Genomic DNA, 20834 nt, shown 5'->3' with positions numbered 1-20834 from the left:
GATGATGCCACATCCTCCCACTTTCTACTTAAGCTCCCATGTGGCCACAATCTAGAGACACACAAATGAATCTTGGCCCGAGCAATTTGTGGCAGTGATTTCTTCAGACCCTAATTATTAAAATCTTAGAACTCCTAGAGCGCATGGCCGCGCAGCATTATATCATATCCATAACAAGCAATACGAAACACATTGTCTAACATTGCATTTTTGGCAGGTATGAGGGGTGCTGGGAATGGTCTCAAAATATCAAAGGTAACTAAAGTAGAGAGAGAATATTTTGCAAATTGTCTGCCACATAGGCGGGGGAGGTGTGGAATGGGTGTGTGGGGGGGTAATACTGGGGATTTGGGTGGTGGAAAATGTGTATCGGTGAAGGGATGGGTGTTTGATGTCCGTATCCTATGATCAAAGTTCAAACATGGAATTTTTGTTACCATACTTCACGGTGAATTAATTAAAAATAAAAATAAAAAAAAAGAAAGGATGAGGAAGTGGTCAAAAGAAACTTTGATATATCTACACAATGGAATATTATGCAGCTGTTAGAAAAGATGAAGTCATGAAATTTGCATATAGGTGGAGCAACATGGAGAGTATCATGTTAAGTGAAATGAGTCAGAAAGAGAGGGACAGACATAGAAAGGTTGCACTCATTTGTGGAATATAAAGTAACAGAATGGGAGACTAGCACCCAAGAACAGTAGAGGTAAGTACCAGGAGGATTACTCCACAGCTTAGAAGCCGGCCTTGCATGCTGGGGGAAAAGACAGCTCAAAGAGAGAAGGGAACACTAAGTAAAAAGTGCTAGGAGGGCCTGCTCAGGATGGAAGATGCGGGCTGAAAGTATACTATAAACTGAACATGATGGCCACTTAATACCTCTACTGTAAACCACAACATCCAAAAAGAGAGAGAGAGCAAAAGGGAATGTCTTGCCACAGAGGCAGGGTGGGGTGGAAGGGGACGGGGTGGGAGTGGTGGGAGGGATGTAGGAACTATTGGTGGTGGAAAATGGGCACTAGTGGAGGGATGGATATTCAACCACTATATGACTGAAACACAAGCACAAAAGTGTGTAAATCTGTCACTGTACCTCACGGTGATTCACTAATAAAAAATTAAAAAAAAAAAAAAACATATGAGACTTCAACTGACTTATAGCTCTGGCCCAGATAGTAACTTTTTTGATGTAAGGAAACTGAAGAAGTTTTCTTGACAACAATAAGGCATTTTCCAGAGTTTTTCATAATATATTTAAAATTTGTCTGTAGCTAAGCAGACAATCACAAGGATAACCAATTACTCAGATTCATTCCTACTAACTCTTGCCTAATCTCATTTTATTAGTAACTGGTAAAATAAAAATAATTAAAAAAAGAGAAAATTCTAATTAAAATAAAGGCTCAGGCTTTGCTTTATCTTGTTTGCTCTCTACTTAATTAGTTCTTATGAGGCAAAAAACTGTTTATAAAATATGCAGAAACATACAATTTATAGAAAACCCAGTACCTTTATACAGTAGAAATCTAGGCTTAGGACTTAAAACTGTCATTAGTATGGAGGCTAAACTTAAAGGACTTGGCATGTAAGGATTGTTTTGGTTCTCTGTAGGGTCCCTAGACGGAAAATAGGCAAAAATATCAGGGTAAAAAAAGAATAAATTTTCAAACAAAGTGATACAATGATGGAAGGTAGTCATTCTTATAATAACGAGCTACCAGTTGTATATAGCTAATTATTAAAGAGAAGTCTAGTTCTCAATAGACAGTAAGAGAGGTAATTATCAATGGTTTTCAAATCTGTCTTAATGGAAGAACCTTCACACTGAAAGAAACCCAGAAGATTCATATACAAAGCAGATAAAGGGAAAACTTGTCTAGTTGATATCCGATATCATATATCCCCACTTAGATCAACTTGCACTGGAAGAAATGATCTCTAAAATGGTGTGTATTGTGATCAGTGATAAATCTAAGCTGTATATCACTCTACACTGGTCTTCAGGGTCGGCGAGACTTTTTTTCTGCCAAGGGCCATTTGGATACATAACACATCATGTGTGGGTCACAGGCAACCAATGTCTGTCCTGATATGTACTAGGAACAGAAAACATGACTTCATGAACTCTACGGCTTGTGGGCTGGATGTCATGAAGCACACCACTCCTCACACCACTTCCAGCTCCTGCTGGGAGATGAAAGATCTTCCAAATCGACTGAAGATAGAATTCACTGGCATTATGGAGAAAAATCAGTATATACACTTTAGGGACTGAGAGCTGAGACTCAGTAGTATCACTGTATCACTATTATCCTGTTGCTTGTTGATTTACTCGAGCGGGCACCAGTAACGTCTCTATTCCCCCTAGCCCTGAGATTTTAGCAGCCTCTCCTTACTTGCCTTTCCCAATGATTGGAGGCTCTTTCAGGGTCAGAGGAATGAGACCTATCATTACTGTTTTTGACATATCGAATACACCACAGGTAACTTGCCAGGCTCTGCTGTGCGGGTGGGATACTCTCGATTGCTTGCAGGGCTCTCTGAGAAGGGCGGAGGAATTGAACCCGGGCCAGCTGTGTGCAAGGCAAACACCCTACCCCCGTGCTATCGATCCAGCCCATATATCCATATATCCTATATATATATGTGTGTGTATGTGTGTTTGTGTGTGTATATATATATAATGGAAAATGGGTAGAAAGTGTCTTATAATGTGTCCGGAAAGCAGCCTGGAGTGTGGCGGCAGTTGGGTAGTGGAGGTCAGCTGCTGGGGCTTGGAGGATTCTCAACAGACCCCTCTAGGGTGCCCCGAATGAAAACAGCCTGGCGAGGTGTCCCAGTAGTACACATACACTTCAAGAGTTTCTCATGACAATCAAGAGTCATAATCAACAATGATACCCCAGGTAATACGACATTTAAAGGATAATTTTTAAAGAAAATGGATGCTTTGGAGGCTAGAGAGATAGTTCAGTGATACAAGTTCCAAAAAGTTTTCTCTGTATTAATGCCCTTGCATGTGGCCGACCTGGGTTTGATTCCTCCACCCCTCTTGGAGAGCCTGGCAAGCTACCGAGAGTTTCTCACACGCGTGGCAGAGTCTGGCAAGCTCCCCGTGACATATTCAATATGCCAAAAACAGTAACAACAGTAACAACACATAGAGGCATTACTGGTGCCCACTCGAGCAAATCGATGAGCAACGGGATGATAGTGACAATCAATGTCCTCAAATTTGACAGATGTACTATCTTTTAAAAAAACAAAAAAAATGAATCACCATGGATACAGTTACAAGCTTTTATGTTTAAGTTACAATCATACAATGATCAAACACCCATTGCTCCACCAGTGCACATTCCCCACCACCAATGGCCCCAGTATACCCACCCTTTCCAACCCTCCTTATGCCTCCATAGCAGACAATTTCCTCCATACTCTCTCTCTACTTTTGGGCATTATAGTATGCAGTACAGATACTGAGAGGCGATCACGTTTGGTTCTTTATCTACTTTCAGCACTCATCTCCCATCCCGAACGATCCCTCCAACTATCAATGCCTTACTGCAGATGCACAATCTTTACCATTTTTAAGACAAGAGAAAAAAAATCATTTATTGTACTGGTCAAAGTTCTTTTGGAAAGAATAGAGAATAAAAATTAACTATGCATTCCTGGAGTAATCTCGAACATGACTTTTAAGTCACAACAGTTGAATAAGAAAAAGTTTATTTTCTTATTTGCTTTTCCAGAAGCAGCAATGGAGGGAATAAATCAAGATTCTGCTACAATGCATCTGAAATTTATCTAAAAACTAAGATAAAGTGATTTAAAACCCAAAGCTTAATGATAGTAAAGTATGATCATGGAATCATCTTTAATTATTTTGTTCTTATACTTATATCTCATTTATTTTAGGATTAAGATTTGCTCAGATTAATAAGCGAGAACCAACATAAAAGTAAGAAAATTCCATTCTTCTGTAAGATAGCTATAAATAACAAGAAAAGCTTCCCAGGAAGTGGCCAGCTGTCTAGAATCTGTCTTCTTTTATTTTGCTGCTATTTTATAATTTTTTTAATTTAAAAATTATTTTTAAAGAGCCATGACTTAAAGTTACTGATAGTTGAATTTTAGTCATACTATAATTCAACACCAATCCCTACAACAGTGTTCTCAGATTCCCTCTCCATATTCCCTCTCTCTCTCTAACCTCATTTCTACCCCACCTGTCAGCTCGACAGGTATATTATGAAGTTTCAGTGGTTGTCACTTAGATCTCGTTTTCAATTCTTTTGAATCTGTGTTTTGGATATATGGCAATACCCCTCACTCATATCATGGGTATAACTGAAGCACTGATGCCTGTTAACCCATTACTTCTCATTCTCTTCTCCCCCCCCCCCCGCTGTTTTCTTTCTAGAATCCTGTCTTCTTATGGTTTTATTATTTAAGACACAAACATGTTTGACAGAACCTGTACTTCAATGCTGCTGAGTGTCGAGGAAAGTATAATCAATCATATCAAAATTTCAGGGACATTATGTTCTTTCTGAAATTTGCATCTTAATTATGTAAATCAATTTTATACATAAAAAACAATTTTAGATGACTAGAGGCATATTCCTCAAGCTAGTGGGAATAGGCTAATAATGCTTAGTTGAAAACTAAAAGTGGCTTCAGTTCTAAAACATTATTTGATGGGGCTGGAGTGACAGCACAGCGGGTAGGGCGTTTGCCTTGCATGCGGCCGACCTGGGTTCGATTCTCAGCATCCCATATGATCCCCCAGCACCGCCAGGAGTAATTCCTGAGTGCATGAGCCAGGAGTAACCCCTGTGCATCACTGGGTGTGACCCAAAAAGCAACAAATAAGTAAATAAACAAAAATAAATAAATAAATAAATAAACAAACAAACAAACCCCATTATTTGATGTCCATACTCCACTAAATGGATTACTTACTTAAGTCAGTTTATCTGGCTAGGAATCACCGAGAGGGACCTGGGGATCTCATGAGCACTACATGAGATATTCCCTCCGATCCATGCCCGGCCACAAAAGTCCCCCAAATTATTTACTTGTATCCTGGAGCAACCCAGAATTGCTATGTGTGGAAAGTTCTTAGCCAGGTCTGCATGCATACCTTACTGCCTTGATAGAGATGGGGTGTCCATTTATTCTGGCAAACAAGAGCTACACTCTCTTCAGTGGAAGACGGATGTCAAATCCTTCCACCTGCCTGGTTCTTAGTATGTTTGGTTCTATCCTCAAGTAACAATAACAATTAAAATAAAAGTACTCTGTACACTTTGTAACAAGTCTCACAACTCAACCAAGTCATTTGTTGCTATGCCTGTCATATGTTAAGGGAACTAAAGCTAAGAGAGACAAAAGAAAAACATTGTTTGAATGTTTTACACAGCTAAACTCTTATTTATTTATACCTATGCATATGTATATAGGCAGACAGTAAGGTAACATATCAATTCCTTCATCGATATCAGCATATCCTTAGGTATATGGATAAACACCAGTCCTATACTTGGTGTTCACTATGTGGCCCCCAAAGAAAATTGCTCAACTTTATTATGGGTGCTACGCCTCTGGCTTACAGTGATGGGTACTTAAAACTGTTCTATTTATTGTTGGAAGAGTGAAGAGGACTTTATTTATTATTTATCTTTTATAGAACTAAATCTTAGATAAGACATACTTGAATGGCAGGGTCAAAAATATTTGGCTTCTCCTAAGTCACTGAACTTTTTAACATAATAAACAGTAAAAAAAGCTTCCTGCTTTGCTTTTTGGGATACACTCAGCAGTGCTCAGGGACTACTAGTTTACTGCTCATAAACTACTGCTCATAAGAACATGTGATGCCAGGGACTGAATGTATGCCAGCCCTAAGCCTATTGAACAATTTCACTTACCCTAAGAATAGAAATTCTAGGCCAGAGTGATAGTACGGTAAAGTGTTTGCCTTGCACATGTCTGACCCAGGCTTGACCCCCAGTATTTCAGATGGTACCCCCCAAGCCTGTCAGGAGTAATTCCTGAGTGCAGATTCAGTAGTAAATTCTGAGCACTGTCGAGTGTGACTCAAAAACAAAATCTAGAATGGAGTGTTTTTAATTTTTAAAGCAGTGCTCAGATTATTCCTGATTTGTGCTCTGGAATCACTCCTGGCAGTGCTCAAGGGACTGTATGCAGTGTGGGGATCAAACTGGGGTTGGCTTCCTGCCAAGCATCTTAACCCTGTACTATTTCTTTGGCTTAACAATAAAATTTTTTTGTTTGTTTTTGGCCACACCCAGAGATGCTCAGGGCCTAATACCATCTCTGTATTAGGGATCACCCCTGGTGGGCCTGAGGAACCACATGGAGCACTGAAAATCAAACCCAGATTGGCCCTACCTGCTGTAATATTGCTGAGGCCCCACCACAATGGGAATTTTTGGACAGCTAACATTTCTTCATTTATCACAATAACTGAACTTTAGAGCCAATATCGAAACCTGCATTAAAACTTTTTGGAAGAACTACAAAAAAGCACGCAAACCCCTAAATTTAGCTCTGCCTTTGGCCTACTATTTCTCTATTAACTTCCTAGAAACTTAATTTACTTTCATACTGAAGTTAAGTCTCAGGGTTAAAGTCCAATGTCAATATCTAAATTTATATTGAAATTTGATTTCAATAGCTGCTATGAATGCATTAATATACACAGCAAGAAAAAAAATTTTGGCAACTGATGTTGCAATATAAAAAATCAAATTATAATGAGCTTACTAGTCAAACTACTTGCCCCAAACCTTAACTGCAACCATTAACTAGTTTAGTATCTTATATTAAGAAAATCATACAAGGGGCTGGAGAGACAGTATGGTAGGTAAGTTGCTTGCCTTGCCGGTTGCCAACCTAGGTTCAATCCCTGGCATCCCATGCGGTCCCCGCACCACCCCAGGAGTGATTCCTGAATGCAGAGGCAGGAGTAACCCCTGAGCATGGTGGGATATGGTCCAAAAATGGAAAAAGGAAAAAGAAATCATTTTAAATAACCCAAAACTTGTGTTCAGAGAGACAGTTTAGTGGGTAGGACACTTATTTTCCACCTATCAGACTCAAATTTGATGCCCTGAGCACAGTCAGGAGTGATTCCTGAGCGCAAAACCAGAAGCAAGTCTTGATGAGATCACAAAAATTAAATAAGAAATACATAACCCAAAACCTGCAATTCTTATTTTTATTCACAATCATAAGCAATTCTAACAAAACTAGAAAGTCATGAAACAAATAGCTCATCCAAGTAATTTTCCTCATCCTAATAATTTATAAAACAAAAATTAACACTTAAAACCTTTAAGGTACATTTTAGTACATATTTGATTTTTATAATATTACTGTAGTAGAGCAGTGCCACTCAGCAGATACATTAAGAGCACTATTAAGACCAAATAAACCAATAAAGTTCAAGAAATTGCCAGGAATAGGATGCTGATGGGATTATAGCTTTAATAAAAGACCTATCTTTCTAGATTTTCTAGAACAAAGGTAGGTCAATGGACTAGAAATGCTTTTAATTTTTATTAGCAATATTCTAAAAGCCTAAGACTGGAAAAAACAACTTTGTATTAGACAACAGGAAGTGGTTTTGATGTTATAGGAGAACACTAAGTACTAATAGTGAAAGCTCTTCTTTCCAGCACCAGACTTGGGCAAACTTGGGTCTGATTCAGCTCAGCTCAATAATATTAAGATGATTTTAAAGAAAACAAAATCAGCTCTTGCACTTGCTTTTTGTACAGAAAAAAAGGGGCAATTTTGAGCCTGATGGTGCTACCTACTTCCTAACTTCATTATAAATCACACCCTGCAATTCTTCAGAGAGGCTTCAATTCACTCAAGAGTTGGGTATTTTCAGAGTATCTGTAATGTGAGACAGTGATACTCAGTAAATCCTCCGCCATTAATATGGCTAAGGAATAGCAGTATACCCAAGTTCTATCCTGGGAAACACCACAGGAATTTTTGGATAGACAAGATCTTGTTATAGTCTGCTCAAAATCCTAAAGAAATTAGCACTACAGTTTTGGACCTCACAAATGACTAAATTATAACAATTCATATTTTTTTTATAAAATGTAGAATTCATCTCCAACAGTTATAATTTATATTCAGAGCACTAGAACTAATATTATCTTCAGTATCATTAATTACATCTGTGTAAGTGCTTTCTGCTCAAAGCATCTAATTTGGTATCAAGAAGTTCATAAAAGCATGCAACCTTAAGACTTAATGCAAAATTTCTGGGATTTTTCTGTTTGTTTCTGTCTGGGGGTTATAACTTGAGATGTTCAAGGCTTACTTCTAGCTCTATACTGAAGAAACACTCTAGGCGGTGGTTGGAGGACAATGTGGTGCTGTGAACTGAACTGGGGTTGCCCAAGTACAAGAAAAGTGCTCTAAACTCCGTACTATCTCTCTGGTCCTAAAGCATGACTTTTAAAAATAACTGAAGTTATTTACTTCACTTTTATAACAAGATTCTTACACAACATTTGGGGTCCATTGTTTTGTACTTTTGGAGGGAAGTAAATCAACATTTTATTTATGTTTGTTCATTTGGTTGTGCTTTGTTTTTGATATTTGGAATATCAAATATTTTGATATTTGATATTTTGATATTTGTTTTTGATATTTGGAAGGTAGAAAATGTTCTCATTCATCAAATGAAATAAAATGGAGGTAACTGTGTCTTAAAAACAACAACACTGTTTTCATAGAAAAGACTTGTGTGCTCTTACCTGAGGCTGCTGTGGCATTTGTAGGGGTTGAAGCAGCAGCTTGAATCCGAGCATGGGGAGGAATAAGGATGGTTGCTAGAGGTGGATTACTTGACAGTTCTAGAGAAAAAAGGTAAGACACTTGTTTGAGAGTCCATGCTAACAATAAACATAAAATATAATTCTAAAAGTGTTTTCATAGGATAAAACCCCTATTTGAAATAAAATCAATGACTTGAGTAATCAACTTTTAGGGACAGTCCACAGTAATGTTGTATGCTTAACAAACTACTATAGTTTGTTTTATTTTTTGTTGTTGTTGTTGGTTTTTTGCTTTTTGGGTCACACCCAAAAAGCTCAGGGGTTACTCCTGGTTTTGCACTCAGGAATCATTCCTTTTTTTTCACTTTTTTATTTTATTTTTTTTACAGGAATCATTCCTGACGGTGCTCGGGAGACCATATGGGATGCTGGGAATCGACCCCAGGACAGCCGAGTGCAAAGCAAATGCCCTACCTGCTGTGCTATCACTCCAGCCCCCAAACTACTATACTTTGGATATATGAGAACTACAGATATCCTGGGGAAAGTTATTGGCCAAAAGTTTGAAAATAAGTACGGTTATATTTTCACTTTTTCACAAACTTAAATACTGTTTTCCTACACTACTGTGACCTGTGACAGTATTTGACTACCAAAATCGATACCAAAACTGATGGTGTTACAAAAAGAGAGTAACGGTATGCATAGGCCAACCTACCCAATACTTTTAAGTCAATGGCAGATAAAATCTAGCTAGATAACTAAAAGAAACAAGTTGATAAAAAATAACTAATACTTATTTAAAATTTCCCTGCTTTTGTTAAAAATGATAATGTCAGAGTCAGAGAAAAAGCTCACGGACTGAATACATGTTTTGTGTTTGAGAGACCTGGGTTTGATTGCCACCACCACAACTCAGGTCCGCTGAGTTCTACTAGAAGCAACCCTTGAGCAATGAGTTGAGGAGAGTAATCCCCTGAACGCTGCCAGTTGTGGCCCCCCCCCAAAAAAAAAAAAAAAAAAGCAAGCAAACAAACAAAAAACCCTCAAAAAATTGAAAAAAAAAAAAAAAGAAAAAGAGAGTAAGTTCTAAGAGTTTTTAGAATTAAATTAAAGGTGTTATAATACCACTAAACTTAAGGTGTTATTCTCTAATGACCTACCAGTTAGCAAGGAATGGTGGTGAAGTTAAATGTACATAAGTGTGTGGTTTTAGCTTTAAGCACTGTGATCATTCTTCCAATTTGCCTGGCAAAATCCTAATTTACTCTTGTTATTGTAGCAGTTAACTCATTTAGTGCTCAATTCACAGCAAGTGTCACAATTTTCAGGAATAATTTTATGACCAAAATAACTACAGGAGAATGCTATCCTCTAAGCTATAGTATATGTTCTGACAATAAGTGTGGTATGGGATAAAAAAAGTTAAGTAAAGTTCATAAACCTTCACCTCTATCTAGTTTCAAAACATTATTATCCCCCCAAAGTAAATACTTAAATATGATTCATTTGTCCCTCCCTCAAGCTCCTAGCAATTATATATATGTATATTATAATCTGTATCTAAGTGATTAGATATAAAATATCAGATTGTAATAAAAAGAAAAAAGATTTACGAAAAATGGAGCTTGAGAAATAGTACAAGGGTTAAGTTTATCTGCAGCTGTCCCAGTTCAATCTCTGGCACTGCATGGTATCCTGAATGGAGAGCCAAGAGCAGCACAGGATCACTGCCAGGTATGGTCTCCAAACAAATGACTTACGGAAAAAAAGAGAGTAGAAGTTTCAAACTGAGAGGACTTCATTATTGTTTCTACTTAAATGAGTAGACAGCTGAAAAAACCCAAACAAACCTCACTTCCCTAATGATGAGGTCTAAGAGATGCTATTTTGTTATAATCAGCTTGAGTGGCTATTTTGATTTCCACTCTTCCACTGGAAGAGACTAATGTTGTTTTAAGTTAGTGCAGTTTTAACACAATTTAATGTCTAGTAAAGTATTAGAATCACAAGGAATATCTACAACCTATAACTTTCTGGCTTTAGTAATAAAAAGTAATACAGCATACGGTTTCATGGTCACTTTTCTATTGCACCACACTTCCCACCAGTGTCTGCTTCTCTTCATCCCTGTCCCACTGTCCCCCACCCTCCCCGCTCCATCCATGGTAAAGTTCTACTGATGACCAGTTGTCGGTTTCTGTTGCCTCTGGGCATTTGTTATTCCCCTACTCTACTCCTTTACGTCCTGCATATAAGAAATATCATTCTGTATCTGTTCCTCTTTCTGGATGACTTCACTCAGCCTGATACTCTCCAGAGCAATCTACATAGGAGGAAATGGCTTGATTTCATCTTTCCTTAAAGCTGAGCAGTATTGTTTGTGTATATCTATCATAGTTTTCTTCATCCCATCATCTGTTCTAAGGCACTCAGGTTGTTTCCAGGTTTTGGCTATTGTGGGTGGTGTTGTAATGAACATAGTAGTGCAAATATATTTTCTGAAAGAGTTTAAGATTTTAGGGCCCTTGAATTAGATGCCAATATGTGGGCTTACTGGGTCACATGGATGATCAATTCTCAGTTTTCTGAGAATTATTCATACTGTTTTCCAAAAAATGTTGAACAAACAGAAATTCCCATCAATGGTAGGTAAGGGTCCCATTCCCCCCACATTCACACCAACACTGGTCACTGTTCTTTGTGATATGTGTCAGTCTCAGTGGTGTGAGATGATATCTTATTGTTTTGATTTGCATTTCCCTGATGTTAAGTGATGCAGAGCAGTTTTTCCCATGCCTTTGGGTCGTCTATAGGTAGTCAGTCCTTAATTTAGAAAGTCAGATTTACCACCACAATTATTATTAAGAAAGACTTCTTTAAAATCTATCTAACCATCCATTCATCCACCCACCCAATATTCCTATCTTAGTAAAAATGACCATGACACAGTATGTTAGGTTCTAGCAATTGTTTTTTTTATCAACTGAAATGAAAATGGAAGAATAATTGCAAAAACAAATTGAAAGCGAGGCATTCAATCTATTTAGAATAGGACAGCTTCAAATGAAAAGATATCATGTGCTTAATTTCTGAAAGAAAATCTGAAAAAGGAAAAGATGACCAGATATTTCATTATAACATTTTAATAAAGCTACTTTCTTTTTTTTTTTTTTTGGCTTTTTGGGTCACACCTATCGATGCACAGGGGTTACTCTTACCTCTGCACCCAGGAATTAATCCTGGAGGTGCTCAGGGGACCATATGGGATGCTGGGAATTGAACCCGGGTTGGCCGTGTGCAAGGCAAACGCCTTACCTGTTGTGCTATCACTCCAGCCCCACAAAGCTACTTTCAATAAACACACAACACACACATACACAGGTGGAGACCTTAAAACAAAAAACAACAGTAATCTTTTTCCCTAGGTAGAAGATAGTTATTTGGCCCTTGGGTAGGGAAAGAAAGCTAACTATTAAAATGAATGAAAGAGAAAAGAAAATAAGAAGCCAAGAGGAGGAGGAGGAGGCTTTGCCAAATCCAAGGACTCAGGGGAGAATAAGTGAAGTCCACAAAACAGAAAGATTCTTAACCTAGAAGGACCAGTGAGTTAATCAATAGGTGGTGGTGCAGGGAGGGGGTGTTTGTGTTTTTGAGTCAAACATCCTATAAAGTTAAGAATTTATAACCAGGCAACCACCCAGTTCTACATTCCTTAAGCCTCTATAATTCATTGTTCTTCCTTCTTCTTTAATTATATGCATTCCTTATGGCTTATTGGTTTTTCATTGATTACTCTTCTCTTTCAGAAAGCTTGCTGTCACAGCTTTTGTCTGAGTGAATAAGCAAACCTCCTTGTATTTTTGCAATAGAAGATTTTAATCTTAATTGGGATGGTAAATCTGATTCCCCCCCTCCCAAGTAAATGAAGAGTATTATATTCTGCATTAATTTTTATTCTCTTTTGAGGTGACAGACTTTGTCAATTTCTATGGCACTGTCACAATTAGCCCAGTTGGCTATAATTGGTTTTTGTCTGCAACAATTACAAACTAATCCCAATACTGTCTATCCATGGTAATTAGTATAAAAACTGAGGCAGCCAGGGCTGGTCATACAGCTCAAGAAAGCTAAGAGCATACTTCAGACTTTGCAGGCAAGAGGCATGGGTTTAATCTCTGAGCACAATTAGGAGTTAACCCTGTAAAAGAGTTCCAGAGCACCACCAGGTATGCCCAAAAGAAAACAAAAAAACTAAGATAAGGAGTATCACCCCACCCCCAGGAGCAATTACAGTGCCAGGATGGTGTAGCATCATCTTATTTTAGATAAATTAAACACTACTCAGAAAATCAGTAAACAAGTTACTAGGTGCTCACTGTTGGTGATATTCACATTTTGTATGAGAAGTACAGGACATCTGTATAAATCCAACGCTACTTTGATATGGAACCACCCACAAAGGTGCACCAGTTTATGTTACTTTGAATGCGGACATATGCTACCGTGAAAAAATTCAAAAGGACGGTACAGAGGAATCGTTTATTGGCTTATAGTGCCAGTCTAGCAAGGATGTATGGTCAACAGTTTATTCCCCAGAGCCACAATACTAGCAGCTCTGCTGTCTGTCTGTGATCCCAGGGCCACAAGCAGTATCTGGCTGCACTAGTCACGAAGTGCCAAGACCAAAGGAATGTAACTCCCAATGAGCACTGAGAGTTACGCAAGCACCATGACCAAGAAATGAGACCCCCGGTAAGCACCAACGCAACCTCTGACAAGCACTGTAACTAGTATACAAGCAGTGCAACTAAGGAGTATCATCCCATCCCCAGCAGCAATTACAATGCCAGGATGGTGTAGCATCGTCTTATTTTAGATAAATTAAACACACTCAGAAAATCAGTAAACAAGTTACTAGGTGCTCACTGTTGATGATATTCACAACATTTTGTATGAGAACTACATGACATCTGTATAAATGCAATGCTACTTTGATGTGGAACCACCCACAAAGGTGCATCAATTTATGATACTTTAAAATGCTGTTTTAAACATGTGTTCTACTATACACATACACGTATGTTTACCTGTATTACTTGTACCGCTCCCCCCCCCCCATCCTGACCAAGGTCTTGGAACTATACATTAGATTTGACTTATTTCATACAGAACACTGCATATTTTTATTATCTTGGTGATATATATTATCAATGTGCTGATTTTCCTAGAAGTTTATCTCTCTCTGAATCATACTGAACTTTGCCAAGACACTGAGTTTTTATTGCTTCTATACCATTTCACATTCTGGTCAAAGTACCAAAGTGGGCCAAATACCCTCAGAGTGGGTAAGACTAATTCTTTTCTTTTTAAAAACCACTCCTAGCAGGTGCTGGATTTAAGCAAAGAAGAATTTCTTCTTAAGGGGGTTCATAAGCAGTGCCAGGATCTGAACCACTGTTTCGGTTGCAGCCGCATGCAAAGCAGGTAAATACCTTAATCTCTGCACTCTCTAGTCCAAGAGTAATTGTTAGTTAAAAATAAGACAATTTAGACCTTAAAACCTTGAAGTCAACATTATTTGTACTCTAGCAAACTGAACTAAAACGTCACTGTTCCCTTTTATCATAAATGTGTATTTTCTCTCCCTGCAGCATGTTTCTAGTGTTTAGCATTTCAATATCTAAAAGAGTAGAGTTTGCGTAGACATTTTACTCTTCCAGATTACTTATAAAATACTAAACTTCTTCTGTTTTTAAACAGTTTAACCTTTCATTTGTCACAACAATCTCTTTATTCAAACCCAAATTGCCTCAAGTCAACTGTCCTAAAGGTATTTTACAGACAATTCATTCAAAAGAACACAGAAATTGTCAATGCAAATTCAGGACAGTTCATGAAATTTACCTAAGATCTCATTTATAGACCATGTTTCTTGTATTATATAATGTTTATCCAATCTATTACATATTATGATAAATTAATAAACCCAAAATCCCTATCACAGAACTTATAGTATTTGAGAATATTAGAAGATGTATTACTACCTCAGATGGTTGAAATACTGTGCCCATTTAAGATATGTGTGAGGATAAGGCAGTCTAGAAGAAAATGCCCAGAATATAAAGGCCAGACAAGCAGGTGGGGCTGACCAGATTTATGTTTATCGCTATTTTATAATAGGAAAATAGGTTGAAGATCATAAAATCTCCCCAATATCATAAAGAATGAGTTAAAATAAATTTTACAAATAAGTAGCCTACTGTTTTGAAATTAAGGAACTATAATATTAATGAAATGCGTTTCTAGAGTACTAGACTTTGTTGCTTGTCATGCTATTTTCAATCCTGCTCTATTCTGTAATGCATTTCTATATTCTTTTAAAGATCTCCCTCTTCCCCTATTCCCACTTAACTTTTTTTTTCTTTCTCTTCTTCTCACTACAACTTTTTCTCCACTAGTTTCTTAGAAACACTTTTATGCTATTTTTTCCCCCTCACACCCAGTGGAACTCAACTTTTACTCCTGGTTCTACTCTCAGGGATCGCTCCTGGCGGGCTTAGGGGATCATATGGGGTGTCTGGGATTGAAACCAGGTAAGCTGCTTGTAAAACTTATCCCACTATTACTATCTCTCCAGCCCCATGGAAACACTTTTCTACTTCATCTGCTTTCCTAAATGTCTAAATATTTTTGCTCCTCAACCCAAATATAAGTATGCATGAGTTTGTATGTTGCTCTCTGCCTGCCCCAAATGCCCTACTTTAACTGTTATTTATTTAAGCACTTCTTCCCCTTCTGGTCGAGCAAATAAACTACCATTTCTTTCCCCCAAACAATTACTCTTTTCTCTAATGACTCAGCAGAGTGGCAGAGAATTATTTATAATAATACAATGGATGATAATCTCCTTTCAGCTCTGCCTAGTCCCCATCCTATCCTATGCCCCTGTGCAATGCATATTAAAATGATTTTACTCTGTAGAAGTTCATACAAGCTGGTTAGAAAATTGGGACCTATGTGTAATGGGACTTGTTGGAAACTCACCTTTAAATATATAAAACAATCTACTTCCCAACTTATTCGAACCTTGGGATAGACAAAGAATTGATGAATACAGAGAAAATTTGATCCCTGTTGGGATTTCCTATTTTCTTTTTGCTTCTGCTGCTGATTTTGTTTGTTTTGGGGCCACACCCAATTGTGCTCAGGGCTTATTCCTGGCTCAGCACTCAGGGATCACTCAGAAATCAGGGGACCATATGTGATGTCAGGGAAGGATCCTGGGTTGGCAGAGTGCAAGGCAAGTGCCCTATGTACTGTACTATCTCTCTAGTCCCCAAACCTTTTCTTTTAAAGACATATTAAACTGAAATACTACAACTTTGAAGGTTTCAAAGGACATTAATTGATTCTACTAGTAAACAATACAAAAACCATTCATAAAAAATGTTTTCAGACCATCTTCTAAAATACAGGGCCATTTATTTTCATGTTAATTTGTTTCAAGAATGCAATTTATTAAAGAACAGGTAAATAATTTACTGGGTCCTGATTCATTATATTCCAACAAATATGATCACAAAGAGACATCATGTCACACCCATTATCAGAGAGAATATAGCAAAAAAGACACCATGTGCAGATTAGAGATGAACCTCCACTAGATAATGCATGTGCCATTACATTGATCTTGCACTACCCAGACTTCAGAATTGTGAGAAAGAAATGTTTACTTTTAAGTCTTGTACCAGTGTCTTACAACCTACAGACGTTGTAGAAAGAAAACCTGAAAACTGCTTACATACTGATGCTACAATTTCTGTATCAATTAAGCCACATCCAAATGTGAGCCACCAGTTGGTGTGCTGGCATCAATATGTTATATCACTGAGTCAATGATACTTACTTTAACAGCCTGAATGGACTGATTTTTAAGACATACTGCAGTGGATTATTAGCCATAAAAAAAGAATGACGTTATGGTAGAAGCAATATAACAATATGGTTAAATCTTCAAAATGTTTTTAAATGAAGAGGTCAGATGCCAAAGGACATGTTATATAATCTTATTTACATAAACTATTTGGTATAGGTAAAAATTCAGAGAGAGAAAGCAGATTGGAGATTACCAGGGGTTAGAAGAGGGGGAATTAATGGGGGAATGATAGTTGCAACTGAAGGACACTATGAATGTACAGCCACTGATGTAAACCTTTACACTCATGTAAATCCTTTGAAACCTTCAAAGTTGTAGTATTTCAGTTTAACATGTCTTTAAAAGAAAAGGTTTGGTGACTAGAGAGATAGTACAATAGATAGAAAACTTGCCTTGCACACTGCCAACCCAGGATCCTTCCCTGACATCACAGTTTACTTTAAGCTCCACAGCTACTCTTGGCTCTCTGGGGATCACTCAAGGGGCCATGTCGCACTGGGGCATCCCACATGATGCTTTGCACACTCTTAGCCTTTTGGGCTATCTCTCTGGCTCTATAGTCCCTGGATTGTGATTTGAATTTTCTCCATATTCCCTTCACATCTCCATGATTTTCCTACACACATATATGCATATATATAATATATATATACACACACATATATAAATTTCTTGATTAAAACAAAAGCAATGAGAATTAAAAAAATTAATTTTCTTAAGAAGAAGTCTAAAACTTAGGTGACAATAATTCTGCTGTAAAACATAGTGACTGAGAAAGCTCCTGGAAGAGAACAACATGCAACATAGAACAACACCCTGAAGAGATGCCTCCAGGTGTCTCAATGGGGGCAACGCAGAGCTGGGCAGGTGAGTTTCCCTTCCTGCCCCAACAGAGCTCCGGTAGCCAAAAACATCCAGAACTCAATGGCCGCCATGCTCACGGTCACTCTCCACAGGCTCTGATGAGCCTCACCTATGAGTGAATCTGCTGTATAGTCATATTTAAATTTTAGAATTCTTGGAGCTCTCATACTCTACACCACTGATGTACCAAGAGTAGCACACAACATTTGATGGGGCTTAAAGTAGAAGGCAACTAATCTTACACATACACGTGCATGCGCGCGTGCGCGCGCACACACGCACGCACACACACACCACTGTTATCCCATTGCTCATTGATTTGCTCGAGTGGGCACAAGTAACGTCTTCATTGTGAGACTTGTTACTGTTTTTGGCATATCGAATACATCAAGGGTAGTGTGTCAGGTTCTGCCATGCAGGCGAGATATTCTCGGTAGCTTGCCGGGCTCTCTGAGCAAACAAATCGAACCTGGGTCAGCCACGTGCAAGGCAAACACCCTACCTACTGTGCTATCACCCCAGCCCATATATATGTATGAATATGTGTGTGTGTGTGTGTGTGTGTGTGTGTATGTATATAAGCACACTAGATTTGATCTTTAACAAACATGTTAGTAATCTCTTAAAAGAAGGGCTTAATGGCTCCAGGATGAAATACAACTATTTTCACACACTTTCCTCTAAGAAAACTTCATTGGACCATTTTTAGTGGATTTTTCGTAACAAGCAATACAAACTTGTTCTGGTTCTGCTTTGGGGGGCACATTTGGGACTTGGGGTGAAAACATTCAAAATACGGTGGTGGGAAGGTGCATGGTGATGTGATTAGTGTTTGAATATTAAATAATGAATTGTGAACAACTTTATAAATGTAAAATAAAATTAAAAAGACACTGACTGCAGTAAAAGAGGTTAAGAAAACAAACCAGTTCCTGGCCTGCCATATTCACCATATCACCAATTTCAAGTCAAAATTTGTTTCAAAAAAACTGAGTGCGACCATTAAGTGAAACTGAAAAATATAATGCTAATCTACTTAAAATACTAAACAAGAGTCAACAATTGCATGTTGGTGATGACTTGAGCAGTAAATTATGGTGACCAGCAAAACTGCAGTTATATATATATATATTTATATATATATATATATATACACACACACACACATATATATATATATATAATGGTTTTGTTTTGAGGTCACAGCTTGTAGTTTTCAGGGCATACTCCTAACTCCATTAACTCCATGCTCACGGACTACTCCAGGTGGGCTTGGGGACTATATGAGATGCCAGAAATCAAACTTGGGTCAGCTACAATCAAGGCAAGGACCCTATCCACTGTACTATCTTTCCAGTCTCTTATATAGCTTATCTACTGTATGTGACATCATCTAGTTTTTTCCCTAAACACATCCAGTTTTAGAGATGAATATTCTGAAAACATCTGTTCTACATTCTATTATTAAACAACTGAAAATGTCTTCATTGATTCGTTGGTGATTATTTTACCTCTGTGTGAAAGGCTGGGCCTTTATAGTAATTCTAATGTATGATATGTATTTGTTATCTTCAATTTTGTAATTTGTAAAGAATCTATCCTCTTTGTTTAGAAAGTGTGGGCTGCATAAGACCTTGAAATCCAGCCTTTGTACAAGACAGGACAAACACCTGCTTATCATTGGCTGGTCCATATACCTTTACTCAACAGCCCACATACAATGTTATAAATACCCAGATGAACTTCGAGAGAAAAAGGTTCCCCATCCATGCCTTCGAAGGTAGTCTGAGATATTTTAGGCAGTTATCAGGGGTTTCTATTCCTTACTTTTCAATTTTTAATTTTGTTCATTTGGATCTTCTAACCCCATTTATTAATATTTGGATGGAAAAAAAAATCATACACGTCAGGTATGAGTTTCCCCACTGAACAACTTTCCGGTTTCTTCTTAAAATGTCTTAGCCAGGAAATGAAACAATATTGCAAAGCTTCTGATCAGCCTTACAGAGTAAAAAAAAAGAAAAAAAAGAAAAACCAAAACAAAATCAGTTTCAGGATATCTGAACTATTTTTCTTTCACAACTGTAGTTTAAGCCCGCATCAACATTTCTAGAAGCTGCATAATACTCTTTAAGACTAAAGTCAATTGAACAACTAGGTCTACTTTTTGGTGAGTCAGATTTGGAACATACTTTTCAACAATACAATTCATTTGCACATTAAACTTTAGGACTACTTAAATATAAGGAAAATTTACCACAAAAAAGGGAAATAAATCTATATCCTGGTGTAGAAAACTATCCATCTCCTTTCAGCTTGCCTAAACTTACTAACTACTAAATCAATTATTTGTTGCTATTTTATAAGAAATTATATTAATGTTCAATGTAACAAGAAAACCACATAATCATAAATAGTGGTAGACTAAAATAATCACTTAGGATCTTAATCACAGAGAAAAACCAAACAAAGAAATAGTAAAGAAATAACAATTATCCCTAGGTATTTCAGAAGCCACCACTTCATGAATTTCATTTTCCTTTGAATACTTTCTCAGTAGCAAGAAATGGTGCCATGGCCTGGAGGGGATGTTAATTTCTCTAGCTTCTACTGCAAGGTTTACAGGATTACAATTTTTAATGCATCTGAACATAACCAACTTACTTCTAATTTGATAGTACCGTGGGTAGGGCAGTTACCTTGCACTTGGTCGACGTGGGTTCGATTCCCAGCAACCCATATGATCCCTTGAGTACTGCCAGGAGTAATTTCTAACCAGGAGTAACCCCTGTGCATCACCGAGTGTGAACCAAAAGAAAAAAAAAAAGCCAAAAAGACCCACAAAAACAAACTTGATCTAAATTATAATAATTTTGTAAATTTAGTATCTATATTATAGTAATTTTAATAAATGCAAGGAATGTTAATATTCTACGATTCAGAAACAAACCTGAAGGTTAGATTACTGTATATTTGTTCTATTGGTGAAAAGCCAAAGTTAGTGAAATCCCTATGAATTCTTATATGCTCTGCCCATTTTTTTAACTGATCAACAACTTTATTGAAAAGAGAGTGGGAACAGGTAGAAGGGAGAAATGAGCACAGCCTACATCCTCCATCCCTGTCAGGCCTGGTAGTGTGGGCTCAGGTCCAGGGGGCCCTGGGTGTCCCCATAGCCTGGAAGAGAGCTGCACTCATTA

General features: G+C 37.6%; 1 protein-coding gene across 2 annotated transcripts in view; it reads right to left on the bottom strand.

Annotated features, from left to right (window-relative positions):
- Nucleotides 1-20834, bottom strand: part of GSK3B (glycogen synthase kinase 3 beta) — a 204413-nt gene that overhangs the window by 9912 nt on the left and 173667 nt on the right. For both annotated transcript variants that reach the window (XM_004606697.2, XM_004606698.2), the window contains one exon: nucleotides 8811-8909. In XM_004606697.2, the coding sequence (XP_004606754.1) occupies nucleotides 8811-8909 (99 nt within the window). The remainder of the gene's footprint in view (nucleotides 1-8810; nucleotides 8910-20834) is intronic.

This window comes from Sorex araneus, chromosome 2 (genome assembly GCF_027595985.1).
Source record: "Sorex araneus isolate mSorAra2 chromosome 2, mSorAra2.pri, whole genome shotgun sequence".
NCBI classification, from domain to species: domain Eukaryota; kingdom Metazoa; phylum Chordata; class Mammalia; order Eulipotyphla; family Soricidae; genus Sorex; species Sorex araneus.
This window is presented reverse-complemented; position numbering and strand designations above follow the sequence as displayed.